The sequence below is a fragment of the Nannospalax galili genome, unplaced genomic scaffold, assembly GCF_000622305.1.
Source record: "Nannospalax galili isolate Female #2095 unplaced genomic scaffold, S.galili_v1.0 scaffold668, whole genome shotgun sequence".
NCBI lineage: Eukaryota > Metazoa > Chordata > Mammalia > Rodentia > Spalacidae > Nannospalax > Nannospalax galili.
In genome coordinates this window covers 1698568-1710403 of record NW_008358090.1, presented here as the reverse complement: position 1 = coordinate 1710403, position 11836 = coordinate 1698568, and the positions used below count along the sequence as shown (strand labels likewise).

Genomic DNA, 11836 nt, shown 5'->3' with positions numbered 1-11836 from the left:
GAGAGGGGGGGAAAGGGAAAACCCCTGACAAAAAAAACAAAAAAAAAAAAAAAAAAAAAAAAAAAAAAGTCCAGGGTAATAAGTGAAGGTGGGTAGAGGGCTCACTCAGCTGGAGCCTAACACAGGATCCACCTTCATTCTGGTCCCTATCATTGTGCAAGCAGGTGCAGAGATACCAGGTGCTCTTGTCGCTGATGCTTTCCAGCCAGACCAAAGACCAGGTGACAGCAAGTGCCATGCAGCGGCTTCGGGCACGGGGCTTGACAGTGGACAGCATCTTACAGACAGATGATGACACTTTGGGCAGGCTTATCTATCCCGTGGGCTTCTGGAAGGTGAGCCTTACCCCATGGGTCTAAAAGATTCACTGACCTGGAGATGAGGGGCAGGCATCTCTGACTATAAGGACCTTTCATGCTTCTGACCAGCTTAGGAGTCCACACCATGGGGCTAGTGCCCTATCCCTGGAATGCATGGGACTTTCCTGTTTGTCCCCCCCTTCCTTCCTCTTCTCCCCACCCAGCTCCCTGCCCTTCCCTCCCTTGCCTTCCCCTTTGTTTACTCCAAGGCTCCCTGGAGTGTGTCACCCTAAAGTGGCTGCTCCCCCACTCCACAGAGCCCTGGGTGGTGGGTGGATCTGTTGAAAGTGGCTCTGTGGGTGGGGCTGTTTCCCCTTGGCACTGCATGGGCTACAGTCTGTCAGACAGGTTTTAAATAGCCCTCTCCACTCAGGCACAGGATGGGAACCGCCCAGCTGGCCTGGCAGCTGGCAGGGGAGCCCCAGGCTCCAACCTTCCTTCCTGAAGTCCCAGGTGCTGCTGAGCCTAGCTCCTGGGGACAGCTCGCCTGTTCAGCCTCGCTTGGCCTCGGGGGAATGCTGAGGCAGGAGACCCAAGCTGGATCCCACACACATCATTGGTCTACATGATGGGAAGTGGATCTAAGCCTGCACACTGGGTCCTGCCAGGGGCTCTTTTGGGCCTCTTTGCAGTGTTTAGCTCCTTCTCACTTCCTAGAAGGGTGGAGCAGGGAGATGCCTTTGTATACCTAGGCAAGTAGTATGCAGCTCTGGGCATCTGTGGGTCTCCCCAGGACCTTGTCCTTCCAGGTCAGGGTATGCCCTACTTCCAAGGCTGACCCATACCATCTTTCAGACGAAGGTAAAGTTCATCAAGCAGACCACTGCCATCCTGCAGCAGCACTATGAAGGGGACATCCCTGCCTCCGTGGCAGAGCTGCTGGCTCTGCCAGGTGTTGGACCCAAGATGGCACACTTAGCTATGGCTGTGGCCTGGGGCACCGTATCAGGCATAGGTGAGTGAGTGGCTTGTGCCACAGGAAGGAGGAATCAGTTCCAGGCTTGCTGGCTCCTGTTGGGGTTCCCCATTTCCTTGTGACCCCCAGCTCCAGCCTCCTTACCTATGTCTCGACCCAGAGTATTAAAAGGGTGTTCTCACAGGTTGTGGTGGCGCACACTCTTAATCCCAGCACTTGGGAGACAGAGGCAGGTGATCTCTGTGAGTTCAAGCCCAGCCTTGTCTACATAGTGAGTTCCAGGTCGGCTGGGGCTACAGGGAGACCTTGTCTCAAAAATACAAAATAGTTGCCTAGACATGGTGGCACATGCCTTTAATCCCAGCACTCAGGAGGCAGAGACAGGCGGATCTCTGTAAGTTCAAGGCCAGCCTGGTCTACCTAGTGAGTTCCAGGACAGCTGGGGCTACAGGGAGACCCTGTCTCAAAAAGACCAAAAATAAATAAAATAAAAAATAAAGGTATTCTCGGTGCTGATCAAGCCAGCTTGCTTGTAGTCGGGCACTGATAACAGGTGCTTGTGTTTGCTGAGTTCTTCCTGCATGCTCAACTCTGAAGGACCTTGAAGCCAGGTGCTATCCACATACTACAGAATCAATGAAGAATGCTTCATAACTGAGAATAATGTGCCAGCCCTGTGGAACCTGACTCAGGTTACAGGTGTCTGGGAAGCCTTTTGTTTTTGAGATAAGGTCTCACTCTCTAGCTCAGGCTAGCCTTGCACTTGCTATGTAGTCCAGGCTGGCCATGGTCATGCTCTGGCCTCAGCCTCTCAAGTTCTGGGATTATAATCATGCACCATCCCATCCAGCTCTGGGAAATCTTCCTTAGGTCATGCTTCTGATGAGAGCCCCTGGTAAGGTGGGGTGAGCCAGGCCAAGAGATAGAAGTATGTTCTAGGCAGAAGGAATAGTATCTGCAAAACTGAGTGGCAAAGCAGGAACTCTGGAATGAATGGGTGGGGTAGTTTGAGGAAGCAGAGGCTGAGAAAGAGGAGGAGGAAGGGCTCTCTCCTGGGAGGGGAGGGTAATCACGGGAGTTCTTTTCCAAATATCACCTAGCATTTGAAGCTTCTCTGTGTTGTTGGGTTAAAGACAGACTCCCTGGGGCAGAGACAGTGCTGCTACTTCCTCTGGGCCTGACCCCAAGCAGTTGGGGCTCTTTTGATCTCATAGAAACCAAGATTTAGTCCTGGCCTCTCTGTGTGCCACTGACTCCAGACTCCTGGTAACTCTTGCATGTGCCAGGTAGAGAGATTGCCTCAGTAGATTGCTAAGCTGGTGGCACCTTACAGCACTGCCCAGTGGGCAGAAGGCAACTAAGGGCCTAGGGCTTTGGTTACGACCTGTTGAGGCTGGAGAACAGCAAGCCCTGAAAGAGTCTGGCCAGATGGGGGTGAGAAAGGCCTCCTCCCCGTCTCATTCCTCACTCCTCAGCCACCAGCAGCCTCTTAGCAGACACTTGAGCTTATCTGGGCACTGTCCTCAGCTACCCATGTTCCAGGAGTGCTACATCGTGGTTGGGTAGCTATGTGGGGAAGGGGCCCCTACCCCATGGCTAGGCAGGGGATTGTGCTTTGGGCACAATGGACACCACACAGAGGAATGTCAGAATATCACCCATTTCTCTGTGATCTGAGAGCCTGGCCACCTGCCATGAGATCCCAGGGCTGCCTTCTAGAGAGAGGAGAAGCCCTCTCAACTAACAAGCTAGAACTATGGAGTTCAAGCTGGTTTCAGCTCTGTGTCTTGCACCTGGGTGACCTTAGGTCACCAGTTGGTGTCTCTGAACTTAGCCTCACAATCCATGAAGCAGTTTTCCTCCTTAACTATACAGATTTGTGGGAAGCCCTTCTGGCCAGCACAGAAGAGTCATACATGATGTGGCCATGGACTGGGCCCCTGGAGGTCTTGGGTGTGCTCACCTCTGTATTACAGAGAAGTAAACTGAGGTTCATGGTTCTCCCTCAGTCTTCATGTACTGCCTGCACCTCCAGTCTTTTCCCAGGCAGTTAGCAAGTCAGGGAGCTAGTGTAGGGACTGGCTGGTTGCTTGGCAAACCTTGGAGAAGCCAAAGCAGACCCTGCAGTTGACTAGGTGTCTAGCAGAAGGCCAGTGAAAGCATGAGGCTGAACCCCTGCAGTGGCCAGCAGATGGGAACAGGGATTGAAGCCATGGAGGAACACAGCTGTAACCAGCCTGACCCTACCCCCCCCCCCGTGACTGTAATAGCAGGTGCTAGCTCTATAGCAGTGACCTAGCTCAGCCCCTTGATCCAAGTTGCTGCCACCTGGCCCAGTGCCCACAGCCAGTGGCTAGACTGGGAGGGTCCTCAGGAGACACAACAGGAAGCAAACAGGATTCCCTGATTGAGGCTTCATTCCTGGGAAGACTGTGGACCAAGAGTATACACTTTTAGGGGTTTTTTTTTTGGGGGGGTGGATTTTTAAATTTAAATTTTATTTTATGTGAATGAGTGTTTTGCCTGCATCGATGTAAGTGCACCACATTGTGCAATGCCCATGAAGGCCAGAAGAGGGCATCAGATCACCTGGAACTGGAGTTAAGGATGGTGCTAACTGCCAGATTGATGCTGAGGACTGAACCCAGGTCTTCTGGAAGATAAGTCATACTTCCAACCTTGGAGTTGGATTTTTTTGAGACAGGGTCTCACTTTATAGCTCAGGCTAGCCTTAAACTGAGAGCAGTCCTATGTCAGCCTCCCAAGTGCTAGGATTATAAGTGGGAGCCACCATGTCTGGCTCACACTCTGTTTTTTTGTAAGGTTTTGGGTTTGGGTTTTTTTTTGTTTTTGTTTTTTTTTTTGTGTGTGTGTGTATGAGTGTATATTGTTTTTTGGTTTTGTTTGTATTTTTGAGACAGGGTCTCCCTGTAGCCCCAGCTGACCTGGAATTCGCTGTGTAGACCAGGCTGGCCTCGAACTCACAGATATCCACCTGCCTCTGAAGTGCTGGGATTAAAGACATACACCACCATGCCCGGCTGTATGAGTGTATATTGTAAGTGCACCTGTGTTGTACATTGCTTGCAGAGGTCAGAAGAGGGCATTGGATTCCCCTGGAACTGAAGTTATGAATGACTTTTTTTTTTGAATGCTAGGACTCACTATGTAGCTCCAACAGGCCTGGAACTCTCTATGTAGACCAGGCTGTCCTCGAACTCACAGAGATTCCCCCACCTCTGTCTCCCAAGTACTGAGACTAAAGGCATGTACCACCACACCCCCACCACACCCAGCCAAGATTTTACCCTTTTTTTTTGTTTTGTTTTCCTTTTTTTTGAGACAGGGTCTCCCTGTAACCCCATCTAGCCTGGAACTTGCTGGCCTTGAACTTACAGAGATCTGCCTGCCTCTGCCTCCCAAGTACTGGGATCAAAGGCATGTGCCACCACATCCAGCCTTACTTTATTTTTTTACTTTTTTGTTTTTGCTTGTTCGTTTTTGTGACAGGGTCTCCCTGTAGCCCCAGCTGTCCTAGAACTCACTATGTAGACCAGGTTGGCCTCGATGCCACAGAGATCCACCTACTTCTGGGATTAAAGGTGTGTGCCACCACCCTCAGCTTTACTTTTTAATTATGTGTTTGTGTGTATGCCTATGTGCACATAAGTACAGTGGCCACAGAAGCAAGAAGAAAGTGTCAGATCTCCTGGAGCTAGAGTTTTAGGCAGTTGTGAGCTACCAGACGTGGGTGCTGAGAACTGAGTTCAGGTCTCTAGGAAAAATAGTACCCCTGTTGAATCATCTCTCTACCCCCTCACACTGATTTTCATATTTTTTGTTTTGGGTGCTGGGGGTTGAACCCAGAGCCTCACACTTAAAGTGTATCTCTGCTGTCCTCATTTTGGAGTGAACCCTGCTGGGCCTCAGTTTCTCCATCTGTGGGTGCCTTGTAAAGTCTTTGTGAGCTGAAGCTGGTAAATCTCGGCACAGGGTCTGACTCCAGCAAAGGCTCAACCCCAGTTAACTGTTACTGCTGCTGAGGGAAGCAGAACCTGGAACAGATACAGCCCCACATGTCCACCCAGAGTAAACACCCTCCCAGCTGGCACTAGGATCAGTAGGAACGGGTCAGGCCCAAACAGAGACCCCTGCCAGGCTCCTCCATGATGGAAGGAGGCCTGAAACAGGCTGCCTGCACCACAGATGGCTCAGACCCAGCCCAGAAGTATAGATGCAACACCTTTTCTCAGGCTCTGTGGCTCCCATCTTGTTTGGAGGCCTGGGTGGTAGAGGCCTTGGGCTCAACCCCTTAGTGACACATGCTCAGGACTATGAGCAGGGACAGGGGAGTAGTTCAGACAGGCAGAGTATCCTTTGTCACTTCAACCTGTCTCTAAACAGCAGTGGATACACACGTGCACAGAATTGCCAACCGACTGAGGTGGACAAAGAAGGTGACCAAGTCCCCGGAGGAGACCCGCACAGCCCTGGAGGAATGGCTACCCAGGTACAGTATACTGGCAGGGGCGGGGGGGCAACAGACAGACGGACCACCTGTCCTCCCTCCTTCCACACTGATCTGCCCCCCACCCTCACAGGGAGCTGTGGAATGAGATCAATGGGCTGCTGGTGGGTTTTGGCCAACAGATCTGCCTTCCTGTTCACCCTAGCTGCCAGACCTGCCTCAACCAGACCCTGTGCCCCGCTGCTCAAGCCCTCTAAGGAATTATGTGGCTTTAGCCTGGGCACTGCTCTGGCCAGTGTCTCTGAAGTGTCTTTGTGGGGAGGGGTAATACTTGGGGGTTGTTTCCAAGTTGTGTAATAAAGCTGAGGGTTGTTTGCAGTGAAGGTCTGGCTGACTTCTAGCCCAATGGTTTGAGATCAGGCCAAGAAGCATATGCATGCATGTGGGGTGTACGCTGCTCTCGTATCTGGAGCTAGGTTGCCTAGGAGGTTGGGTGAGGACGTGACAACCCATGCTGTGTCTGGGGATGAAAGGGAATATGGTAGGAGGAAGGGGAGGGAAGAGTGGGAGGAATGAACCCAGAAGGGAGGAAATGGTGAGAGCCAGCTGCAGCCAGCTGCTAGGAAGCCTACTGGGGAAGTATCCCTGTGAATTCTCACACTCTGTCCTGCAGGTTGTAGGCCTAGCACTTCCCTGAACCCTCCAGCTTCTGAACTTGTACATCCTAAGCTTGCCTATTCCAGGAAACCACCCCAGTGTTTACAGAGCTACTGGTCTTCAGGGGACCCCAGAGACCACAGAACACAAAGCTTGAGCTGTTGGAAATGGAGGGAACTGCATTAGGCAGAGTAGCCCATGGGAAGGGCAGGGGCCTGTGTAGCTCCACAAGGGAGGAGAAGGTGGGAGAATGGGCCACTCCAGGTAGAGGAGGTGAACAGAGACCCCAGAATGTGTCCCTAGTAGTGGGACTGGACAGGTCTTAGAATAATAGTGACAGATGACAACAGCAGCCTCCCATCTAAAGGTCCCCCTGAAATGAGTCTCATTCCCCACCTTGACCCCTCAACTGAAGACTCAAAAAAGACATGGGCACCAGGGTTCAAGGCAAGGCCTGTTTAATTTGAGGGCGCACATGCGCTATGGCTTACAAGGCAGACAGCAGTGCCAGTCAGTCAGATTAGGGAGTTCAGGTCACTGAGGAAAAGGCAGAGTTGACAGGATGTCCATGAGGGTGGATACCAGGTAGGCATAAGGCAGTGGTCAGGCCCAATAGCCCAGGGTCCTTCTCGGGGGTGGCTCTCACATATCTATAATCTCCAGGTCCCAGAGTTATATGCAGGATAAGAGGCCTGTCCAGAGGCTACCCTCTTGAGAGTCACAGGGGCCTCCATCCTCTGGCCCCTCAGAGAGCCCAGGCCCTGCATTCCAGACCCAGTGGAGACAGTGGTAGTTAGCAGAGAGTAGAGGCCCAGCCTGGGGACCATCCCATACCAGGGGTGGAGCAGAGGGATAGCTCCTCCAGACACAGCTAGCCTCAATAGCCTAACCCTAAAGCCCCATGAGCCTGAGGGCCTCTGGCTGTTTTTTCCCTGAAGTCCCTTTACTCTGCTCAGGATGGTGCTGCTGATGGGCTGGGGAAGAAAGGGTTTGCAAAGAAAGGTTCATTTTATTGCAATTATTTAGAGAGCAAGCCCCAAGGGGCTGGGGGAAGGGGGCTCCAGTATTAACTGGAAACATGTGTGGAGCTGGAGATCTTTTTGGAAAAAAAGGCAAAAACACAAATTCCTTTCAGTCAGCAGGCCTGAGGCAGAACAGCAAAGGCCCTTGGTGGAGGACTGTGCACAGCTCCTCCCTCCCTGTCTCTCTGTTTCTCTGTCTCTCTGTCTCTCTGTCTCTGTCTCTGTCTCTCTCTCTCTCTCTCTCTCTCTCTCTCTCTCTCTCTCTGTCTCTCTCATCTCTGAGTCTCTCTCTTCCCCCATCTTGTTTCAACAGCCCCAGCACCCAGTGGACAGGGGGCAAGGCAAGGGTTCATGGGGGGCATGGGTTGGTTTTTGGGTGGCCATGATACGACCCTCCAGTCCACTGAGGCTTAGGGAGCTCTAGACAGGCCTGAGGTCTGTGCATGAGGAGGCCCACTAGGAAGGACTCAGAAATTACTGAAGATCTCTCGCTTCCGGTTCCAATCCATCTGTGGTGCCCGCTTGTTGACCCGTGTGGCTCGAGCCTTCTCCTTGGCTTCAGCTGCTGTAGGACTCAGGTGGAGGCCACTCTCCTGAAAGGGGTCTCGCTTCCAGGCACTGCTATCCTGGGGGTAGGGGTGTGTGCAAACAGTGAGCCATGCCCCTGGCAGCTACCTTCCCACAAAGCTTATGCCAGAGGGCCTGGAGTGGCTAGCCCAGGAAGCTTCCTGGAAGTGGTAGCCCCACTGTCCAGGTAGACATCTCCACAGAAATCTACTCCCAAGGCCTCTGGTACCGTGCATGAGCACCATAGCTGAGTTACCTCATTGTCCTTGTCTGAGCCTGGCAGGTTGCTCCGGGATGAGCACACTGAGCCACCACTGAGCTAAGAAAACAAGAGTGGGTTGTGGTTTCAGGGTTTCTATCCTGGTGCACCCAAATACATGCACACTTATATACAAGTACACATTTGAGCATATGCACAACACAGCCACATCTACTCATTCAGTATTGAGCATCACACTTCTGCCACTGGCCAGGTCAGGCTGGGTAGGATGTGGCTGGCACCCCTAACACTGGAACAAGCACGTCTGGCCTGGCCAGTCATAATATGGGAAGATAGTTGTGGCATGGGAATCAGCCACATGAGTGTCACCTGAGGTAAAGCCAGAGCTAGCGTCCAAGAAGTAAGAGCTAAAGGATGACTCAGTAGCCTTGTAGGGACAGGGTACAAAAAGGGTAATGGCCCAAGACCCAGGTATTCATCTGCCCTGTGTGTATCTGAGCCCCAGACTTCTCACCCAGGATGAGATCTACAGTGGGTATTTTGGAGATGACCAGGTCAGACTTAGGTCCCACAACTATACATCCTCAAGGGCAAAGCTCTCCAGGAAAAGAGGTCTACATCAAGTTTGGGGACACAGAAGTACACCTATGATCACCTGAGCCCACCCACTCACCTGAGCAGGGCTGGTTCCATTGGTGACTGGTGATGGTAGTGGACCTGTGGGAACAGCATGTCAGTGGCTGCACTGACTCCACACTGACCCCACCCTGTGCCCCTAGCTACCCTAGTCTACCTTCTACATGTTCTTCAGTGGGTGTGATCCGCAACCTCTTGAAGTGCTCATCAGTCTCAGGGTCTACCACCAGCAGCTGGGCCTCGTCCTCCCGAGCCTTGATTCTAGCAACAACTTCTGCATGGCGCAGCCCCTCCACATTCTGCCCGTTCACCTACCACCACCACACAAGGTCAGAAAGACCTGAGGGGCCCAGTCGGCTGCATGCCACCCAGCCAGGTGTGCCATCAAATATTCATCGAAGCCACCACCAGCCGAGTCAGCAAGAGTGCCAGCTCAAGTTCCCAGTGTCTCCCCTCCTCCTGCAGGGACCCAGGGCCCAGACATGGATACTTTTGGATAGAGATATGAACACAGGGCACCCAGGGTACCTCAATGAGCCGGTCCTGAGCACGGAGGCCAGAATGGAAAGCTGGTGAGCCTGGGTCCACAGAGCGGATGTATTGGCCAGGCCGAGACTTGTCACTGTGCAGGTTAAACCCATAGCCCTGGGGTCCCTTTCGCAAGTGGCAAAGCCGAGGGCGCAGCTCTCTTGGGGGCCCATTGACATCCTGTAGACATTATAAGAGGCAACATCAGGCTCTACTACCCCTTTGCTCTGAGGGACTGATCCCAGATCTCAGTGACAAACACTCTATGTCCTGGGACTCAGGTTTGGTGAGGCTGCTTATAATAAATAGCTTTAGCTGTGGATTTGGGGCAAAGCCTGTTCCCAAACATGTAAACGTCTAAAGAGATCAGCTGCCTGGCAGGGGCCTTGGGAGAATTCATAGTGTGCACTGCACACAGCTTATGGATATAGAAGGAGCCAGATGGGATGGTTGCCCCCATCATAGCACCCAGCAAGACTATACCCTCAGGCCTCACCTCCTCCCTCTTTTTTTTTTCTTTTGCCTCCCACCTGTAGGGCTGGCACTTAGGAGGCCTGAGCAGCTTTGTTTTCTCTTCAAGGCCTTCAAGAATCTTTCTGGGTTGCGGTGGCGGCTGTTTGCTTTCAAATTCCATCACTAACTGCAGCCACCCCCACTCCATGAGCCCAGAAGGGGCTGGGAACCAGAAGGGGAGTTCCAGTGCCAGACATCCTTCAAGCCTGTTTTGCCTCACAGCCCACAACAGGGAAGAGCTTACAGTACCTGTAGGCAACCCCCACCACTACCCCAGAGTTCTGCCTCACTTTACCTCTGGCATCCTTCAGTAGGTCTCTGGGCCAGGGGCTGTGCAGGTAGGGCCAGCCCTGACCGCTACCCGGCCAGGGGCCAAGGCAGTGACTGTACTGCTGAATGACCAACAGTTGCTGGTGCCCAATTACACAGGGCGGGTGGCTGAGGGTGAGCAGGCAAGTGGCAGCTCAGGTTTCTGGGGGTGTGTACAGGTGACACTGCTGGCTGGGGGGTTGTAGCATGGCTTTTTTCCTCACCTTTCACCCTGCCCCCATCCCTTCCATGTGTGATGGCTGAGGGACTCTGAGGCAGGGAAGATCCCTCAGGTCTCAGGGTAGGTCTCTTAAGTCTCAGGCACCTGTCTTCCCACAGTCCAGAACACCCCTGAGCACTCCAACTGCCCAGGCTTCCACACCACAACTACTCTTTTTTTTTTTTTTTTTTTTTGGTGTTTTGAAGATAAGGTAGCCCAGGCTAGCCTCAAACTCACAACAGTGATTTTTCTGCTTCAGCCTCTTGAGTGGTGGAATTATAATCATGGACCACCACACTCTGCTCCAAACCCTAAATGTGAGATTATCCATGTCTATAGGCAGCAGCCAGCTGCAGGAGCAAGTGCATCCTCTGTGCAGTGGTATTGCCCAGCTTCAGGGCTCTGGGCCACCTTTCCTCTCAGGCAGAACACTGTTTTCCTGTCCCACCTGCACTCAGGACCCCTTCCTTGACCCCAAAGCTCAACGTTCATCTAGATTCTCCTCCTGACTTTTGCTATATGGACACCATCTGCCTATTTCCCCAGTAATTCCAGAGAATATAGACTGTTCTCTAGTTCCCCAGGACTCAGCTAGGAAATGTGGGCTTGAATTCAGGGTTGCAAGAGACCAAAGATCTGCAGAGTTCCACTGCATAGACATGTCAACTCTCCCAGATACAACTGTAGGTACAGGTATAGGGCTTTGGGAAAAGGTCCCAACACCCACAGAGGTATCTGTCAGCGCACAGTCTGGGGCAGCCAGAGGCCAGTTCACAAGGAAGATCAGAGAAATAGAAACAGAAGCCAAAGCCAAAACAGAATGAGAAAATGTGTGACCACTCCTGGCACAGGGACATGATCTAGGATGCAGGGAAACATCATGTGGCTATAGAGACAAGACATCCAATCGTACACTCATAAACAGGCGACATGGACACACAGCTACCCACAAATAAGAACTTATGTCCACGATGCTGGCCCCTATGGCCTCTTCCCACGGCCTCTGTGATAGCCTGCAGGGCAGGATTTCTTAGGGCTCCCAAAAGGGAAGCAGGACATGGCCATTCTGGCCAACCCCCAGCTTCAATCCAGAATAGCCACCACTCTTACCAAATAGCCTAAATCCTTACTGCTACAAGCAGAATCCAAGTGGTGCCAGGCTTGGTGCAGGACCCTCAGGTACTAGGACTACAATATACCTTCACTTCTGTGGGGTAGAGGGGGTGGCTAGCAAGCAAGCAAGTGGGGGTGGGGTGCCCCAGTGAGCAGCAGGAGGGGCACATTGCTGGAATTCTTCCTCCCAGCCCTGGCTCTGAGCACACTTCCTGCCTTCTCCAGATAGGCCCTCTGGCTCCCACGGGCTCTGGGCTCTGGGCTCTGGGCTCTGGGCTCCCTATGGCCAAGGCTGCAGAGCTGGGCAG

At 52.6% G+C, this 11836-nt stretch overlaps 2 protein-coding genes across 12 annotated transcripts in view; one reads left to right on the top strand and one right to left on the bottom strand.

Annotated features, from left to right (window-relative positions):
- Nthl1 (nth like DNA glycosylase 1) overlaps positions 1 to 6121 on the top strand; it is an 8374-nt gene extending 2253 nt beyond the window's left edge. For 5 of the 9 annotated variants that reach the window (XM_029557726.1, XM_008856243.3, XM_029557724.1 and 2 more), the window contains exons 3-6: positions 162 to 335; positions 1155 to 1314; positions 5680 to 5785; positions 5877 to 6121. In XM_029557726.1, coding sequence (XP_029413586.1) covers positions 162 to 335; positions 1155 to 1314; positions 5680 to 5785; positions 5877 to 6000 — 564 coding nt within the window. In that variant the 3' untranslated portion in view covers positions 6001 to 6121. The remainder of the gene's footprint in view (positions 1 to 161; positions 336 to 1154; positions 1315 to 5679; positions 5786 to 5876) is intronic. The other 4 variants (XM_008856244.3, XM_029557723.1, XM_029557727.1 and 1 more) reach the window with 2 other exon arrangements.
- A 715-nt stretch (positions 6122 to 6836) lies between these two features.
- Slc9a3r2 (SLC9A3 regulator 2) overlaps positions 6837 to 11836 on the bottom strand; it is a 17209-nt gene continuing 12209 nt past the window's right edge. For all 3 annotated transcript variants that reach the window (XM_029557747.1, XM_029557748.1, XM_008856239.3), the window contains 5 exons: positions 9374 to 9553; positions 9003 to 9156; positions 8883 to 8926; positions 8246 to 8308; positions 6837 to 8048 (listed from right to left, as the gene is read on the bottom strand). In XM_029557747.1, the coding sequence (XP_029413607.1) occupies positions 7890 to 8048; positions 8246 to 8308; positions 8883 to 8926; positions 9003 to 9156; positions 9374 to 9553 (600 nt within the window). In that variant the 3' untranslated portion in view covers positions 6837 to 7889. The remainder of the gene's footprint in view (positions 8049 to 8245; positions 8309 to 8882; positions 8927 to 9002; positions 9157 to 9373; positions 9554 to 11836) is intronic.